This window comes from Mauremys reevesii, unplaced genomic scaffold (assembly GCF_016161935.1).
Source record: "Mauremys reevesii isolate NIE-2019 unplaced genomic scaffold, ASM1616193v1 Contig36, whole genome shotgun sequence".
NCBI lineage: Eukaryota > Metazoa > Chordata > Testudines > Geoemydidae > Mauremys > Mauremys reevesii.
The window spans coordinates 447,256-467,137 of record NW_024100847.1 but is presented as its reverse complement, the minus strand read 5'-3'; the positions used below and the strand labels follow the sequence as shown (position 1 = coordinate 467,137).

General features: G+C 41.9%; 1 protein-coding gene across 4 annotated transcripts in view; it reads right to left on the bottom strand.

The window, feature by feature from the left end:
• Nucleotides 1-19,882, bottom strand: part of LOC120393911 (complement receptor type 1-like) — a 404,201-nt gene that overhangs the window by 37,221 nt on the left and 347,098 nt on the right. For 3 of the 4 annotated variants that reach the window (XM_039518353.1, XM_039518352.1, XM_039518351.1), the window contains exons 21-23: nucleotides 9,993-10,187; nucleotides 8,171-8,365; nucleotides 5,675-5,869 (exon numbers count right to left, since the gene is read on the bottom strand). The exons of the other annotated variant lie outside the window; for it this stretch is intronic. In XM_039518353.1, coding sequence (XP_039374287.1) covers nucleotides 5,675-5,869; nucleotides 8,171-8,365; nucleotides 9,993-10,187 — 585 coding nt within the window. The remainder of the gene's footprint in view (nucleotides 1-5,674; nucleotides 5,870-8,170; nucleotides 8,366-9,992; nucleotides 10,188-19,882) is intronic. 4 annotated transcript variants of the gene reach the window in all.

Genomic DNA, 19,882 nt, shown 5'->3' with positions numbered 1-19,882 from the left:
TGTGTGAGGATAAAGGCACAGAGCTCAGCAACCAGTTGTGCTGTGGCATCATCAGGATACTGTTCCTGACAGCTTGTATTCCATCAGTGTGTGGGATGTTTGTGTAGAGAGCCTCTACATCCATGGTGGCTAGGATGGTGTTCTCTGGAAGGTCACCAATGCATTGTAGTTTCCTCAGGAAATCAGTGGTGTCACGGAGATGGCTGGGAGTGCTGGTAACATAGGGTCTGAGTAGGAGTCCACATATCCAGACAGTCCTTCAGTGAGAGTTCAATGCCAGAGATGATGGGGCGTCCAGGATTACCAGGTTTGTGGATCTTAGGTAGTAGATAGAATAACCCTGGTCGAGGTTCTAAGGGTATGTTGATTTGTTCCGGTGTTAGTGTAGGGAGTGTCCTGAGTAGATGGTGCAGTTTCTTAGTGTATTCCTCAGTGGGATCTGAGGAAGTAGCTTGTAAAATTTGGTATTGGAGAGTTGTCTGATGGCCTCCTTTTGGTAGTCAGACCTGTTCATGATGACAACAGCACCTCCTTTATCAGCCTCTTTGATTATAATGTCAGGATGGTTTCTGAGGCTGTGGATGGCATTGCGTTCTGCGACTTAGGTTGTGAGGCAAGCGATGTTGTTTTCCACAATTTCTGCCTGTGCACGTCAGTGGAAGCATTCAATGTATAGGTCCAAACTGTCATTTCGACCCACAGGAGGAGTCCATGTGGAGTGCTTCTTCTTGTGCTGTTGGTGGGAGGGTAACTGTGTATCAGTGCGCTGTTCAGTGTTGTCCTGGAAGTATTCTTTGAGTCGGAGGCAGCGAAAGTAGGCTTCAGATCGCGCAGAACTGTATCATGTTGGTGGGGGTGGCAGGGCAGAAAGAGAGTCCCGAGATAGGACAGACTGTTCTTCTGGGCTGAGTGTGTGGCTGGATAGATTGGCGATATTGCTGGGTGGGTTAGGGGTATCACGGTTGTGGCCCCATGTGGCAGGTAGGAGTTTAGACAGCTTACAGTCCTTTTTCCTTTTTAGAGAGGTGAAGTGGGTAATGTAGATCTCCTGTCTTATTTTAGTGAAGTCCGTTTGCATGGAAGTTTGGTTATTGATGAGAGTCTCTAGGTTGGAGAGCTCTTTTTTGATGTTTTCCTGTTTGCTGTATAGTATGCTGATCAGGTGGTTCCTCAGTTTCTTAGATAGAGTATGGCATAATCTCTCACTGTGGTCTGTGTAGTATGTAGATAGCAGTGGATTTTTTACCTTTAGTCCATTAGGTATGATGTCCATCCGTTTACATTTGGAAAGGAAGATGATATCCGTCTGTATTTGTGCAAGTGATAAAGGAGGTGCTGTTGTCATCATGAACAGGTCTGACTACCAAAAGGAGGCCATCAGACAACTCTCCAATACCAAATTTTACAAGCTACTTCCCTCAGATCCCACTGAGGAATACACTAAGAAACTGCACCATCTACTCAGGACACTCCCTACACTAACACCGGAACAAATCAACATACCCTTAGAACCTCGACCAGGGTTATTCTATCTACTACCTAAGATCCACAAACCTGGTAATCCTGGACGCCCCATCATCTCTGGCATTGGAACTCTCACTGAAGGACTGTCTGGATATGTGGACTCCCTACTCAGACCCTATGTTACCAGCACTCCCAGCTATCTCCGTGACACCACTGATTTCCTGAGGAAACTACAATGCATTGGTGACCTTCAGAGAACACCATCCTAGCCACCATGGATGTAGAGGCTCTCTACACAAACATCCCACACACTGATGGAATACAAGCTGTCAGGAACAGTATCCCTGATGATGCCACAGCACAACTGGTTGCTGAGCTCTGTGCCTTTATCCTCACACACAACTATTTCAAATTTAATGACAATATATATCTCCAGATCAGTGGCACCGCTATGGGCACCGCATGGCCCCACAATATGCCAATATTTTTATGGCTGACCTGGAACAACGCTTCCTCAGCTCCTGTCCACTCACGCCCCTTCTCTACCTACGCTACATTGATGACATCTTCATCATCTGGACCCATGGGAAGGAGACTCTAGAAAAATTCCACCATGATTTCAACAGCTTCCACCCCTCCATCAACCTCAGCCTGGACCTATCTACAGGAGGTCCACTTCCTAGGCACCACAGTGCAAATAAGTGGTGGTCACATTAACACCACCCTATACCGAAAACCTACCGACCGCTATGCCTACCTTCATGCCTCCAGCTTCCAGTCCGGGCACACCACAAGATCCATTGTCTACAGCCAAGCACTGAGGTACAACCGTATCTGCTCTAACCCCGCAGACAGAGACCAACACTTAGAAAATCTCCACCAAGCATTTTCAAGACTACAGTACCCACATGAGGAAATAAGGAAACAGATCAACAGAGCCAGATGTGTACCCAGAAGCCTCCTACTGCAAGACAAGCCCAAGAAAGAAACCAACAGGACTCCACTGGCCATCACATACAGTCCCCAGCTCAAACCCCTCCACCGCATCATCAGGGATCTACAACCCATCCTGGACAATGATCCCACACTTTCACAGGCCCTGGGTGGCAGGCCAGTCCTCGCCCACAGACAACCTGCCAACCTGAAGCATATTCTCACCAGCAACTGCACACGCACCATAGTAACTCTAGCTCAGGAACCAACCCATGCAACAAACCTCGATGCCAACTCTGCCCACATATCTACACCAGCAACACCATCACAGGACCTAACCAGATCAGCCACACCATCACCGGTTCATTCACCTGCACGTCCACCAATGTAATATATGCCATCATATGTCAGCAATGCCCCTCTGCTATGTACATTGGCCAAACTGGACAGTCTCTAAGGAAAAGGATAAATGGACACAAATCAGACATTAGGAATGGCAATATACAAAAACCTGTAGGAGAACACTTCAACCTCCCTGGCCACACAATAGCAGATTTTAAGGTGGCCATCCTCCAGCAAAAAAACTTTAGGACCAGACTCCAGAGAGAAACTGCTGAGCTCCAATTCATTTGCAAATTTAACACCATCAGTTTAGGACTAAACAAAGACTGTGAATGGCTTGCCAATTACAGAACCAGTTTCTCCTCCCTTGGTTTCACACCTCAGCTGCTGGAACAGGGCCCCATCCTCCTGATTGATCTAACCTCGTTATCTCTAGCCTGCTTCTTGCTTGCTTATATATACACACCTGCCCCTGGAAATTTCCACTGCTTGCATCCGAAGAAGTGGGTATTCACCACAGCTCATGCTGCAAAACATCTGTTAGTCTATAAGGTGCCACAGGATTCTTTGCTGCTTCTACAGAACCAGACTAACACGGCTACCCCTCTGATAGTAAGACACGATTTCCCTTTACAGATACCATGTTGACTATTGCTCAACAGTTTGTTTTTCTATGTGTCTGACAATTTTATTTTTAACTATTGTTTCGACTAATTTGCCCGGTACCGACGTTAAACTTACCAGTCTGTAATTGCCGGGGTCACCCCTAGAGCCCTTTTTAAATATTGGCATTCCATTAGCTAACTTCCAGTCATTGGGTACGAAGCGATTTAAAGGACAGGTTACAAACCTTAGTTAATAGTTCTGCAACTTCACATTTGAGTTCTTTCAGAACTCTTGGGTGAATACCATCTGGTCAGTGACTTGTTAATATTGAGTTTATCAATTAATTCCAAAACCTCCTCTAGTGACACTTCAATCTGTGACAGTTCCTCAGATTTGTCACCTACAAAAGCCAGCTCAGGTTTGGGAATCTCCCTAACATCCTCAGCCGTGAAGACCGAAGGAAAGAATCCATTTAGTTTCTCCGCAATTACTTTATCGTCTTTAAGCGCTCCTTTTGTATTTCGATCGTCAAGGGCCCCACTGGTTGTTTAGCAGGCTTCCTGCTTCTGATGTACTTCAGAAAATGTTTTTCATTACCTTTTGAGCTTTTTGGCTAGCCGTTCTTTAAACTCCTCTTTGGCTTTTCTTATTATATTTTTACACTTAATTGGACAGTGCTTATGCTCCTTTCTATTTGCCTCACTAGCATTTGACTTCCACTTTTTAAAGGAAGTCTTTTTATTTCTCACTGCTTCTTCTACATGGTTGTTAAGCCACAGTGGCTCTTTTTTAGTTCTTTTACTGTTTTTCTTAATTTGGGGTATACATTGAAGTTGGGCCTCTATTATGGTGTCTTTAAAAAGGGCCCATGCAACTGGCAGGGATTTCACTTTAGTCCCTGTACCTTTTAACGTTTGTTTAACTAACCCCCTCATTTTTGCGTAGTTCTCCCTTTTGAAATTAAATGCCACAGTGTTGGGCAGTTGAGGTGTTCTTCCCACCACAGGGATGTTGAATGCTATTGTATTATGGTCACCGTTTCCAAGCGGTCCTGCTATAGTTACCTCTTGGACCAGCTCCTGCGCTTCACTCAGGATTAAATCTAGAGTTGCCTCTCCCCTTGTGGGTTTCTGTACCAGCTGCTCAATGAATCAGTCATTTAAAGTATAGAGAAATTTTATCTCTGCATTTCGTCCTGAAGTAAAATGTGCCCAGTCAATATGCGGATAATTGAAACCCCCCACTATTATTGGGTTCTTAATTTTGATAGCCTCTCTAATTTCCCTTAGCATTTCATCATCGCTATTAATGTCCTGGTCAGGTGGGCCATAATAGATCCCTGTTATATTTTTACTAGAGCTTGAAATTTCTATCCATAGAGATTCTGTGGAACATGTGAATTCGCTTAAGATTTTTACTTCATTTGAATCTACACTTTCTTTCACATATAGTGCCACTCCTCCCCCTGCATGACCTGTTCTGTCCTTCCGATATATTTTGTACCCCGGAATGATTGTGTCCCATTGATTGCTCTCAGTCCACCAGGTTTCTGTGATGCCTATTATATCAATATATATATTATACAATAATATTCTGGAACTGAACTTTCCCGCTTTTGGGAGAGTTTAAATATTGAAGCAGCGAGGTGACCAACCTACCTAATGCCTCTGAAAGAGCCTCCATCCCAGCTGTTAGGCTGGGTAACTCAGCAAGAATAAAACCAAATTATTGCAGCTGCTTGAATACCAAGTACATAAATGCATTGTTAGCTAAATGCAATAGTGTGCGTGAGCACTGCAGTTGCCCAAAGGAGGATTGTACAATGACCTTTATTTCCCCCTCCTAAGAACTTTATGGCTGTGATATGAACTCACAGAAGCCTGAGCCTTCACTGCCAAGGAGCCCTCTCAGAGACTTCTGAAAAATAGGGTTCCCAAACAGTCCTCCTTGTAAGGCTCTCTCTCCCCCTCCCCCCACTTTAGCACTGAGTAGTAGGGTACTGGCATAAAGTAAAACCTTAGTTTAGAGGTCTATCTCCACCTAAAATCAACTGTTTGTAACATGAAAATTAACAGCAACCTTGGAACACTGAAGGGAGACAAAAAAATACAGGAGGTATTAGAGGCAAAAATGGTTTCCAGGAATGATTTATGAAGTGTCCGTTATTCTTCAGTTTTCCAACAGTAACTAGTTTTCATGATACGTATTTAGGGGGACTAAGCACTAACTGAATCTCCTCAGGTTTATGGGTTTACTTAGCAATCAAAATATAGTTTTTCCTGGGAGGAGATGGTAGAATAAGAAGGGGATAAAAACAGACGCTACTAACCTTTGCATTCAGGGGCAGGGCCACTCCACTCTCCATTGATGTTATCTTTTGTTGTACAATGAATGGAGGCCTCTCCAATAAGAGAGAAGCCCTGGTCACATTTGTAAGTTACCGCTGAGCCAAAGGAAAACTCTTGTTCACTCTGACCAGTATGGGATCCACTGGTGATATCAGGAGGTGGAAGACAAGGTATTGCTGAAGCAAAGAACGTCAACATGAAAATTAAAGGTTACATTGAAGGTGAACGGAAGAGAGTTTCACTAAGAAAGTTGTCTTAGATCCCCCTAGAAAGCTATTTAGCCATGTGAAGGGGACTTAACATTGCATTTTAACATTTGAAGCAGATTCTGAAGGTTTTTCTGCCATTAGGCTTGACCGAACCCGGTAGTGGTCACCATCAAAGGCTACAGAGGAAATCTTACAACCCACATTTATGGATAATTGTGTAACATGCCCAGGGGAAGTGAGAAGCAGCAGAAGTGGGATGCTGCTTCCTAATCCCACACAGGCAGTGGTTGCCTTATATCCTGAATCAAGATAATTAAGATCCGCTTGCAGATTTAGATTCATAGTTGCATAGACTCTAGGACTCAAGGGACCTCAAGAGGTCATCGAGTCCAGTCCCCTGACCTCATGGCAGGACCAAATACTGTCTAGACCATCCCTGATAGACATTTATCTAACCTACTCTTATATATCTCCAGAGATGGAGATTCCACAACCTCCCAAGGCAGTTTATTCTAATGTTTAACCACCCTGACAGTTAGGAACATTTTCCTAATTTCCAACCTAAACCTTCCTTGCTGCAGTTTAAGCCCATTGCTTCTTGTTCTAGCCTTAGAGGCTAAGGTGAACAACTTTTCTCCCATCTCCTTATGACACCCTTTTAGATACCTGAAAACTGCTATCATGTCCCCTCTCAGTCTTCTCTTTTCCATACTACACAAACCCAATTCTTTCAGCCTTCCTTCATAGGTCATGTGCTCTAGACCTTTAATCATTCTCGTTGCTTTTCTCTGGACCCTCTCCAATTTCGCCACATCTTTCTCAAAATGTGGTGCCCAGAACTAGACACACTACTCCAGCTGAGGCCTGACCAGCGCAGAGTAGAGCAGAAGAATGACTTCTCGTGTCTTGCTCACAAAACACCTCTTAATGCATCCCAGAATCATGTTTGCTTTTTTTGCAACAGCATCACACTGTTGACTCACATTTAGCTTGTGGTCCACTATAACCCCTAGATCCCTTTCTGCCATACTCCTTCCTAGACAGTCTTTTCCCATTCTGTATGTGTGAAACTGATTGTCCCTTCCTAAGTGGAGCACTTTGCATTTGTCTTTATTAAACTTCATCCTGTTTACTTCAGACCACTTCTCCAATTTAGTATAAGTTCAAATATTCCTATTGTACATGTTAAGGCCCAGATCTGAAAACTCATATACATAAACATATTTGTGCGGGTAGATCCATTGACTGCAACTGGCAGCAATTACAATTAAAAAGCAACATAATACATGGGAAAAAGGATAGACGGCATAAATTATGAAAGGTAAAAAAATCGATATGAGTTAAAGACATCAGTGAAAGAGTCACAACTGGCATGGTTACAGACAATAAGGAGAAGGTTTTGAAGTTCTTTAGGAACAAAAGAAATCCTACTGTGAGAGAATGCACCTGCGTCTACACCCTAGAGACTGCTGTAATAATCTTTGTACCAAGTATGCCTTGTGAGGTATCTGACCATTTATAGTTTACTGGTCAATATTGTCCTGATAAAATGTATGACAACACCGTTATAAGTTATAAGAATTCCCTGTATAATGTTAACTCATGTTGCAAACCACAGCACAAGTAGGTAAACAGCTCTGTCTCAGAAGAATGTGTGCTCTGCTTAATTTGCATTTAAGCAGTAAAGCAGTCATGAAGCAGGGGAAAAAAAAGGCAAGAACAGCAGCAGGGAAGATCTTTCCCTGGGAATGTTTTCCAAGGGGCAGCGCTGACACTATAAAAAGGAGAGACAAACACTCCCAGGTACCCCTCCTGCCTCTCACTCTGTCCACTGCACTAGATGAGACAAAGGAAGCAGCCACTAAGCTGAAGCAGGGGTCCTCCCCTAAGAAGTTGGGTCAGTACGACTGCTGAGAGATTGTGGTAAGAAAAAGCTTGATTTTGAATTTAACATAGTTCGTTAACCTGGGCACCAGTTGTGTTTTATCTTGACTTCTCTTGTAACCATTTCGGACTTATGCCTCATTACTTGCCTTCACTTAAAATCTTTGTAGTTAGTAAACTGGTTTGATCTAATCCAGTGTGTTTAAACTGAAGTGTCTGTGAAACTCTAGTTGGGTAACAAGATGTGTGCATATTAGATCTATTGAAGAAATGGAGACTTGATATGAATTTGTATTGTCCGTGAGAGGGCTGGGCAATACAAGACATACATTTCTGGAGGGGAAATGGTAGAATAAGAAGGGGATAAAAACAGACGCTACTAACCTTTGCATTCAGGGGCAGGCCAACTCCACTCTCCATTGACGTTATCTTTTGTTGTACAATGAATGGAGGCCTCTCCAATAAGAGAGAAGCCCTGGTCACATTTGTAAGTTACCGCTGAGCCAAAGGAAAACTCTTGTTCACTCTGACCAGTATGGGATCCACTGGTGATATCAGGAGGTGGAAGACAAGGTATTGCTGAAGCAAAGAACGTCAACATGAAAATTAAAGGTTACATTGAAGGTGAGCGGAAGAGAGTTTCACTAAGAAAGTTGTCTTAGATCCCCTAGAAAGCATTGCATTTTAACTTTTGAAGCAGATTCTGAAGGTTTTTCTGCTTTTAGGTTGACGAACCGGAACATCCACTGCTCAAGGAGGATGCTCCATAAAACACCACCTCAGGAAAATGACCTTAGAGTATGCCCCATCCCAAACAGTGCCAGGTGAACAATCTAAAGGGACTCTTTTAAAGAAGAAAAATAATTTTGTAGAGTCATCCAAACACCATAGTGAACCACAGTATGATTTCATTCCTCCCCCAACTCAACTGTCATTTGGATGAAATGCCAAAGTAAGAACAGACTGACTCCTCTGAAGCACCAGCTATGCTGCATCATCTCAGGCGTGAACTGTTCTTAAGACCACTGCATTAGTTTACCTTGGCAATGTGGAAGCTTCTTATCCCAATTAAGAAGAATTAAGATCCACTTGCAGATTTAGTATAAGTTCAAATATTCCTATTGTATATGTGAAGGCCCAGATCCTGAAAACTCATATACATAAACATATTTGTGTGGGTAGATCCATTGACTGCAACTGGCAGCAATTACAATTAAAAAGCAACATAATACATGGGAAAAAGATGGCGGCATAAATTGTGAAAGGTAAAAAAATCGATATGAATTAAAGACATCAGTGAAAGAGTCACAACTGGCATGGTTACAGACAATAAGGAGAAGGTTTTGAAGTTCTTTAGGAACAAAAGAAATCCTACTGTGAGAGAATGCACCTGCGTCTACACCCTAGAGACTGCTGTAATAATCTTTGTACCAAGTATGCCTTGTGAGGTATCTGACCATTTATAGTTTACTGGTCAATATTGTCCTGATAAAATGTATGACAACACCGTTATAAGTTATAAGAATTCCCTGTATAATGTTAACTCATGTTGCAAACCACAGCACAAGTAGGTAAACAGCTCTGTCTCAGAAGAATGTGTGCTCTGCTTAATTTGCATTTAAGCAGTAAAGCAGTCATGAAGCAGGGGAAAAAAAAGGCAAGAACAGCAGCAGGAAGATCTTTCCCTGGGAATGTTTTCAAGGGGCAGCGCTGACACTATAAAAGGAGAGACAAACACTCCCAGGTACCCCTTCTGCCTCTCACTCTGTCCACTGCACTAGATGAGACAAAGGAAGCAGCCACTAAGCTGAAGCAGGGTCCTCCTAAGAAGTTGGGTCAGTACGACTGCTGAGAGATTGTGGTAAGAAAAAGCTTGATTTTGAATTTAACATAGTTCGTTAACCTGGGCACCAGTTGTGTTTTATCTTGACTTCTCTTGTAACCATTTCGGACTTATGCCTCATTACTTGCCTTCACTTAAAATCTTTGTAGTTAGTAAACTGGTTTGATCTAATCCAGTGTGTTTAAACTGAAGTGTCTGTGAAACTCTAGTTGGGTAACAAGATGTGTGCATATTAGATCTATTGAAGAAATGGAGACTTGATATGAATTTGTATTGTCCGTGAGAGGGCTGGGCAATACAAGACATACATTTCTGGAGGGGAAATGGTAGAATAAGAAGGGGATAAAAACAGACGCTACTAACCTTTGCATTCAGGGGCAGGCCAACTCCACTCTCCATTGACGTTATCTTTTGTTGTACAATGAATGGAGGCCTCTCCAATAAGAGAGAAGCCCTGGTCACATTTGTAAGTTACCGCTGAGCCAAAGGAAAACTCTTGTTCACTCTGACCAGTATGGGATCCACTGGTGATATCAGGAGGTGGAAGACAAGGTATTGCTGAAGCAAAGAACGTCAACATGAAAATTAAAGGTTACATTGAAGGTGAACGGAAGAGAGTTTCACTAAGAAAGTTGTCTTAGATCCCCCTAGAAAGCATTGCATTTTAACTTTTGAAGCAGATTCTGAAGGTTTTTCTGCTTTTAGGTTGACCGAACCCGGAACATCCACTGCTCAAGGAGGATGCTCCATAAAACACCACCTCAGGAAAATGACCTTAGAGTATGCCCCATCCCAAACAGTGCCAGGTGAACAATCTAAAAGGGACTCTTTTTAAAGAAGAAAAATAATTTTGTAGGAGTCATCCAAACACCATAGTGAACCACAGTATGATTTCATTCCTCCCCCCAACTCAACTGTCATTTGGATGAAATGCCAAAGTAAGAACAGACTGACTCCTCTGAAGCACCAGCTATGCTGCATCATCTCCAGACGTGAACTGTTCTTAAGACCACTGCATTAGTTTACCTTGGCAATGTGGAAGCTTCTTATCCCAATTAAGAAGAATTAAGATCCACTTGCAGATTTAGTATAAGTTCAAATATTCCTATTGTATATGTGAAGGCCCAGATCCTGAAAACTCATATACATAAACATATTTGTGTGGGTAGATCCATTGACTGCAACTGGCAGCAATTACAATTAAAAAGCAACATAATACATGGGAAAAAGGATAGATGGCATAAATTATGAAAGGTAAAAAATCGATATAGGGAGCTAAAGACATCAGTGAAAGAGACACAACTGGCATGGTTACAGACAGTAAGGAGAAGGTTTTGAAGATCTTTAGGAACAAAAGAAATCCTACTGTAAGAGAACGTACCCGTGTCTACACCCTAGAGACTGCTGTTATAATCTTTGAACCAAGTATGCCCTGTGAGGTATCTGACCATTTATAGTTTACTCTTCAATACTGTCCTGATAAAATGTATGACAACACCGTTATAAGATTTCCCTTTATAATGTTAACTCATGTTGCAAACCACAGCACAAGTAGGTAAACAGCTCTGTCTCAAAGGAATGCTTGCTCTGCTTAATTTGCATTTAAGCAGTAAAGCAGTCTTTAAGCAGGAAGAAAGAAAAAACTCAAAAACAAGGAACAGCAGCAGGAAGATCTTTCCCTATAGACGTTTTGTCAGCTGGGAATGTTTTCCAGGGGTAGGGCTGCCACTGTAAAAGGAGGGACAAACACTCCCAGGCACCTCCTTCCTCTCACTTGTCCACTGCACAAGAAGAGACAAAGGAAGCAGTCACTAAGCTGAAGAAGGTGTCCTCCCCTAAGAAGCTGGGTCAGTAAGACTGCTTAGAGTATGTGGTAAGAAAAATCTTGATTTTGAATTTAACATAGTTCGTTAACCTGGGCACCAGTTGTGTTTTATCTTGACTTCTCTTGTAACCATTTCGGACTTATGCCTCATTACTTGCCTTCACTTAAAATCTCTTTGTAGTTAGTAAACTGGTTTGATCTAATCCAGTGTGTTTAAATTGAAGTGTCTTTGACACTCTATTTGGAAGTAACAAGGTGTGTGCATATTAGTTCTATTGAAGAAATGGAGACTTGATATGAATTTGTATTGTCCGTGAGAGGGCTGGGCAACATGAGACGTACATTTCTGGAGGGGAAAAAAACAAAACAAATACTAGGAGTTTGTTGGGGTCACCCTGCTCTATAACCCAGACTGGTGAGAGCCAAGGTGTGGCTGGCTGAGACCTAGCTGGGAGTGACTTGCCCATTGGAGGCTGCTTGTGAACAGTCAGACTGTAGCCTCCAGTAGCAAAGCATTGTAATGGGCACCCCAGGTGAGAGGGCAGGGGTGACCGATTCTCCTTAGTCTGGATGATACATTCAGTACACTGCGCCTTGTAATGGTACAAACCTGTTACTAAATGGAGATGATAAAATAATGATGCAGGAAAGGCAGATGTTTTCAGTAAATATTTCCCTTTTGTAATTGGAGAGAAGCACGACAACAGTCATCACAAGAGTATGAAGAAGTACTTTCATGTCTATTAGTAATTAAGGAGGAAGTTAAACTACATCTGCTAGGGATAAATACTGTTAAATCAAAATCTTGGGATAACTTGCACCCAAGTGTCCTAAAAAGTTGGCCAAGGAGATCTCTAGCCCACTGACTAACTTTTAATTAATCTTAGAGTACCAGGAAATTCTTCCATTCTTCTTGAGTGCTGATCTTGTGCCAGTATTCAAAAAGGGCAAGCAGAAGGACCTAGGAAATTCTACACTAGTTACCATGATCTCACTCACAGGCATAATAATTTAAAGGTATTGTGGGATTCATTAATTCCAAGGGCAACTCTTTTCTGATCCCTTGTGCAGTGTAGGCCAAATTTTTCGCAATTCAGAAGGAATTTAACAGAAATATAATTAATACCAAATCAATAAGGTTAAGCACATTTGTCTTTGCCGGACCAAGTTCTAAGTGTCTCATCCTTTTTTGAATCGTGCCATGTTCTTTGCCTCCATTTTATGGCCGTATGTTCTATAGACTTGTTATGCATTTTGTAAATATTTGTTATTAGTTTTCTTGATACATGAATCCTGATTTTAGACAGCTAAAAACTTCATGTTCGTCAGTCAAACTCAGTGGAAGAGCTTTTATTTGCCCCTTCAAGAGTTTTTTGTGATGCTTTCTCCTGCAGTAGACTTATTCTCTAAAAGAATGAACTGTATCAAAAATCCACTATATCTATATGAAGTTCAATATAGATACACTGTGTCCATGTAAAGATAAAGTTAGCACTTTTTATGACTGTACTGGGAAAAATCTCTCAATGCAGACAAGTCACGTAAAAACTGTGACCTATTTACTGAGGCCTGATAGATTCAGCAAAACAAGTCCGCTGAAGTCACTTAGAAGGGACTTAAGAACGCACAAAGTGCTTTGCTGAATCAGGGCTTATATATATAAAGTATTTTCTCAAGCCAGCAGGCCAGAGTAGGTGAGTCTAAGGCTATTCAAGAAAGTCCCATCAGTATTCGATATGACAAATTAAATAATAATTTAAAACATATGTACAAGAAAGCAGACTTAAGGTTCATCAGTATCCAACTGTACATCTCTTTACTAGTTACTGTACTTCTGCATTTACTAGGGACTTCTGCATGGAATATTGCATATGTAGTCTTTAGATGAGGAAACTTGCAAAAATCTTATTCTACTCTTATGAATGAAGCCAAGAGAAGTATTCTCTAGGTTTTGTTATAAATTAGTATTTTGACCAAGTTTGTAACACATTATTCAATACTGGGTTTACTTTTAGTACAGTGAATTCAGTATGGCTGAATTCTATATTTCGTTATCAGGGATAGAGCAAGTACAATTTTCCAAAGAAGACAGACACTTACCACACCAAAGTGTTTTACTGTATTGCTATATTTGTGATGCTCCCTATACTATCAACAGGATATACTATGAACACAATGAATTTAACACCACTACATTGTACTTGTCCAGTGTTCTTTGGCACCCACTCTAATGAAGTTAAAAGATGTGACATGGCAAGAACCAAGATCATTAGGGAAACTAAAGAGGGTTAAAGCTTAGATGTCCTTTATTTTATATCTCCATTTAAAGCTGACCCACACAGGTAGAGTAGCAAATTCCAGTAACTTCACTGGTGTGCACTGAATGCCTCCCAGTCACAGGACTATTATGTGGACAGTGGGGTATCTGGTAGAGATGATCTGGACTATTCTTAAGTTTATATCTACTATTACATAACAAGATATTCAGCAAATGGCCTAAAACCCAGGAAGAAATGTGGTAAACCTATTCCTCCTCTTAATCCTATTTGAGAGTATTCAGCAGAGAGGGCTGAAGTCACTGGAATTTTGTATTTTAGCTGCTCTTAAAGCAGCCTACAATTTTTAAAAAGTCAACTACAAATATGACAAAGAACTGTCCAAAATGGATTTAGAAAGCGTTTATGGATACTAGTGTTGAACTGTGAACCACTTACCCAATAGAAGACAGATTCCTAACTGTGTCAAGATGGCTTGCACATCAATTGAAATGGAAAAGCAACAAAGATACTCACCTATACAAAACTCAGGGTCAACCGACCATGTTGAATTTGCAAGATACAAATAATTTTATTGGGGACAATTTGGATGTACTTGTTTTCATTACAGCCTTGAAGCTAGTTCACTGAATGGCCTTGATACAGAAGTGCAATATATTAAAATTTTACATTATTTACCATGTATAAATCACCTTGAGCATGTATGGTAATGTAAGGTAAGTACACTGTGTAAAACAAGATATTCCATCCCATTGGCATTATTAGGAGGAGGAGGAGGAGGAGAAGTAATCGCTGTGGAAAGAAAGCGGCATCATAAATATTGTCGCATTTCAGTTAGAGTTGAATTGTAAAGATTAAACAAACATTTGTTTACAATTCCTCCCCAAAAGGGGAAAAAAGTAACCCTTTGAGAGTGTAATTTCTACTGCTTTAACAAAATGTGAGGCATTACCTTCTTTAGATTCACAAGACTTTCTGCTTTCAAACTTTTCTCCACTCCCAACATCCATTCATCTAGAAGATTTTTGGCTCCGTTGAACAAATCCCGGATAACAGTTTTATCAGACCACCCCCCTCCCTCACATTATATTTAAGGAGCTGAGACTCTTTGATTGACATCCTCGAAAGACAATAGTTGCGCTTCTACAATGTTCCAGAAGCTGAAAGCTTAAATTAGAACTTTCCTTCTAAGTGCAGCTGGTTCTAGACCAGGTGGCAATAACCTGGTTGACGGATCCACCCCAGGCAATGTCCACAAGGACAAAAGAGTTAAAGCAAATAAATTGGGAAGAAGTTTAAAGACTGGGTTTCACTCCGAAATAGCCTCAGATTTTGAGTGTGGAGTCCAGGGTTGGTTGCTTGGTTTTGAGGGGAAGGGAGGAGAATTGTTAACAGGGAGGAATTACACTAAATAAACAAAAGTTGGATGACAGACTTCAAAAGCAGCAGAGATTATTTGTAAAAGCAGCAAAGAGTCCTGTGGCACCTTATAGACTAACAGACGTTATGGAGCATGAGCTTTCATGGGCGAATAGAGATTATTTGGTGAGGAATGAGAAACTAATCGAACCCCACCATCCCAGTGTTCAGGGTTCAATTGTGTTTAGGTCATTAGTTGGACTGGAATCCATACACCAGACAGCAAGCTCAAGAGGAATGCTCTGTAGAGATATAGGGGGCTGTGGGGTTTTTTGTTTGTTTGAAATGTGGCTTCTACAGAAGGCACCAGCAACACAATGGATCCTCCTACACTTTCATCATGTCTCCCCCTTCCCAAAAATATCTATATGATTGACATAATCTAAATCAAGTGAATATAAAAGACACATGAAAATTCTGTAACCGGGGCCAGCTCTGCAGAAGCAAAAAAGGCCTATTATGTACATAAAGTTACTTCCTAATTGGGCATGCCAGACTACTTGAGTCTAAGACTGCACAAGAAATTCACATCAGTATTAAGATACAGCCTGTGTTTGTCAAACAGAATATAATACATATTCAAGATGTGGGTGTATCATGGATTTATATAAGGACAATAAGATATTCTCAGTCTTATTCTCTATCCCCTTTTTAATGATTCCTAACATCCTGTTTGCTTTTTGACCGCCTCTGCACGCTGCGTGGACATCTTCAGAGAACTATCCATGATGACTCCAAGATCTTTTTCCTGACTCGTTGTAGCTAATAGCCCCCATCATATTGTATGTATAGTTGGGGTATTAATGCACATTTCAGTTAGAGTTGAATTGTAAAGATTAAGTAAACAATTTGTTTACAATTCCTCCCAAAATGAGGATTGTACAATGACCTTTATTTCCCCCTCCTAAGAACTTTATGGCTATGATATGAACTCACAGAAGCCTGAGCCTTCACTGCCAAGGAGCCCTCCCAGAGAGTTCTGAAAAATAGGGTTCCCAAACAATCCTGCTTGTAAGCCCCTCTCTCTCTCTCTCCCCCCCAGCACTGAGTAGTCGAGTACTGGCATAAAAGCAAAACTCTTAAACTAAGGTTTATCTCCACCTTAATTCACCCGTTTGTGACAAGAGAATGAACTGCAAGCTGTGAACGCTGAAGTGAGACAAACATATACAGAAGGTATTAGAGGCAAAAATGGTTTCCAGGAATGATTTATGAAGTGTCCGTCATTCTTCAGTTTTCCAACCGTAACTAGTTTTCATGATAAGTATTTAGGGGGACTAAGCACTAACTGAATTTCCTCAGGTTAATGGGTTTATTTAGCAATCAAAACATAGTTTTTCCTGGGAAGAGTTAGTAAAATAAGAAGGGGTTACCCAATTGAAGAGAGATTTCTAACTGTGTCATGATGGCTTGCACATCAGTTGAAATGTAAAAGCAAAGATACTCACCTACACAAAACTCAGGGTCTACTGACCATGTTGAATTTACAAGACATGTAACTAAAGGAGACTTTCCAGAGCCCAACACGTATCCTGGGCGACAGGAGTATTTCAGTTTGGTCCCAACAGGAGAGGAATCGTTCACTGTCCCAGGCAGCTCAGCAAAACTCAATCTTGGAGGAGAATCACAAATGCCTAGCAAGAGAGAGACAAGGAAGGGAAAAAGTTAACTATGAAACATATTCAGTAGTCTGTTACAGAATAATCGTTTTTGAGAAGTCACAAATAATTTTATTGGGGACAATTTGGATGTACTTGTTTTCATTAGAGCCTTGAAGCTAGTTCGCTGAATGGGCTTGATACAAAACTGCAGTACATTAAAATTTTACATTATTTACCATGTATACATCAGCCTGAGCATGTATGGTAACGTAAGGTAAGTACATTGTGCAAAACTGGACATTCCTCCACCTCACAGGGCTTATGATCTAACGCAGCACAGGCTCAGAGACACTGTTACAACCATACAGAGTGACATGAAAGAAGGTGATGTACAGGGCAAAGGAGACCAAGGGAGCAATCTATAGACGAGTAGATGAAACTTGTCTGGCATTAGAAACAAGTGAAACAGCTGGTGGAAAGCTCTCTCTGAGACAGCTGATTTTCGTATTTCTCATGCGATGCATGGACACTGTATGACAGGCATGAGGACAAGTGCCAATGAAAAGCGAAGTCAGGAAAGTAACTGAAATACTTCCCGATGTTCTGTATTGTATTTTCTAAGGGGCAACTGATCCTAAATTCTCAATTACTGAGGACAATCTTCACGGTTGCTATATTTGCTTTCCACAAACTACTCTTAGTATAACCTTTTATGAGCGATGTACCTGAAAAATTGGATGCTAATACCTGAACCGTATTACTGAATTTATTAACCTTAATTTGAGATACTGCAGATTATGTATTTTATGTCTTTCAAACTGAAGTTTATACTTTTGGATAATTTAAGCTTTATACCCAGATGTACAGATGCTCTTTTCTTAACCTGTGTATTAGATCACTTTAACATTAGCTTTAATGAAGATTTTAATCCATTTCTGTCTGATTTACAAACCTAAGACTATAACGGGAACTTGCTCATTTTATAATCCATAGGACTCTTATACTCCAAACTTTGCTTTACTGAAACTGCTCAGCTACAGAAGCCGCACCTTTACCTGCTGTTTAGAGGGCTTTTTCTCCCCCTACCCCTCCACCACCACAATGGAAAGGAGACACCCGCAGCCCCTAGCAGCAGGCCCTGGGCATTAACAGTCTCACCAACAGGACAGAGTTTAGCCTCTGAGGCAGAAACGCTCCCGGGGGCTCAAAGCTCGCAGAGGTGTGGGGGCTGGGGTGGGGCAGTGGGGACCTGTCGCTGCTGCTGCAGGGTTTGGGCCCCTTCGACCCCTCCTGATCCCATGGGCTGAGTCCGGCGCAGCCGGGCTGAGGGGCCAGGTTCTTGTGTGATGGGGAAGGCCCATGGAAGCCTCTGTGCTCTGGTCCATGCCCAGCCTGGCACCAATGTGGGGGGGATGGGACTGAGGGGACTTTGTGCCTGGGCAGGGGCCGTCCCCCTCCCTGACCCACTGCACATTCCTGAATCAAGCAGAAGTCGTCTCACTGATGGATGCTCCCACATTGCTTAGCAACAAGATTCTTGAATAAGCAGGTTAATTGTATATTGTCACTGATCCACCAAGGAACTTGAAACTAGTTACTGAAGCTAATTTTGAGTAGACCTATTCAGTGAGGGAACGTCTGACATTTCCATCAGCGAAGGGTGGCCCCAGCAAATTTTTTCCAGAGAAAATAAAATACTTACGACCTCAAAACTCTCCAATGGTTGACCACTCGGAGTGTGTCTGACTTACCAGGGCTTTTACCAGGGCCATCACCGCAGCTGTCTGGCACTTCTTTGCCATTAGTAGCACTGCGGCGCCTTCGTTTGGGCCTACACGGATCTATCAGAAAAACATAAGAAAATACTCTCATTTTAATAGGAAAGAGATTAATTTTAAATATTTTCACACAACTGCCTTCGTTGAAAAGGATCCTGACATGCCTTAGATGCTACAATGACCTGCCACAGGCCAGGTGAGCCCCGTTGTGGGGGTTCCTCAGGTTTTCCAGTAGCCTCTGAGAACAGACGAGCTTCCCACAGCCAGGGGTTGAAAATAAAGGCGTCTTCACTGCTGTGCTAGGTCATGTTCTCTAAACAGGAATTAGCCTAGTGAGAGGAACCACGCTGCACAATAATGGTGGAGGTGCAGAGAGGGTTTGAATTAGCAGCATAGAGTAGCTGAGTCCCCACTGCACAACAAGCTCCAGCCTAAGCATCTCTCAAGCTCCCCCCAACACTCCAAGTGGGCCAGATTTTGAACCCAAAATTCTAAAATTTAGCAAATCCAAGTTCTTCCAATTTACATGAGGAAGTACCAGCTACTTCTGTTCCTTCGGGAGGGACAGCTGTGGGTTTGTCCTGGGTGATTGTGACTAGGGCAAAAAGAAGAGGAAAAAGCAGCTATGAACATTACATCAGTCTCCCATCACCAGCTGGCCACTCAGAGTCAGGAGCTTCCCAAATTAATGTTTAGGAATCTGCATCTTTAGAGGGAAGACAGACTTATCCCACTTACACGTTGTCACAGCGAGAGCCCAGGTACTGCTAGTTGGGCTATGCTGCAGACTGCTGCTGGGATCCCATTCTTATATTCTAGGGGAAGCCCATAGCAACCCCTACATTGAGCTGCCTACCACTTCCCTTTACAAAAGTTCTCTCTCTCTCTCTCTCTCTTTTTTAAGAGCTCTAACACTTCCATGGTTTGCAGCAGGGATGTGAAAGGCTCAATGTGGTGCCTCTTGCTGTCACCATGAGTTACATACTGCCAAAATCTGTCATTTCCCTTCAGTTTTACTCATCAAAACTTCAGAGAGGGACTTCTAAACCCCCTGAACCCAAACCTCAATGACACATGGAGGTGGATTATGAGACATTAGTTCCACATAGGACTTCTTTTTTCTTTTCGAAGTTACGTAAAACCCACAGCAGACACAAGTTATTAAAATTGCAAAGCATTCAGCCGTTAGGAAACCACAGAATTAACATTACCCATGAGATCTTAATTTTCTCTCCTTGTGTGTACATGCAGCGACAGCCACTTTTTAAGGATTATGCTTCCTACAGCAACCAGGTTTACCACAAGTTATATCTTTAGACGATTAATGCCTAACTCAATTTCCTCATGTTCATGG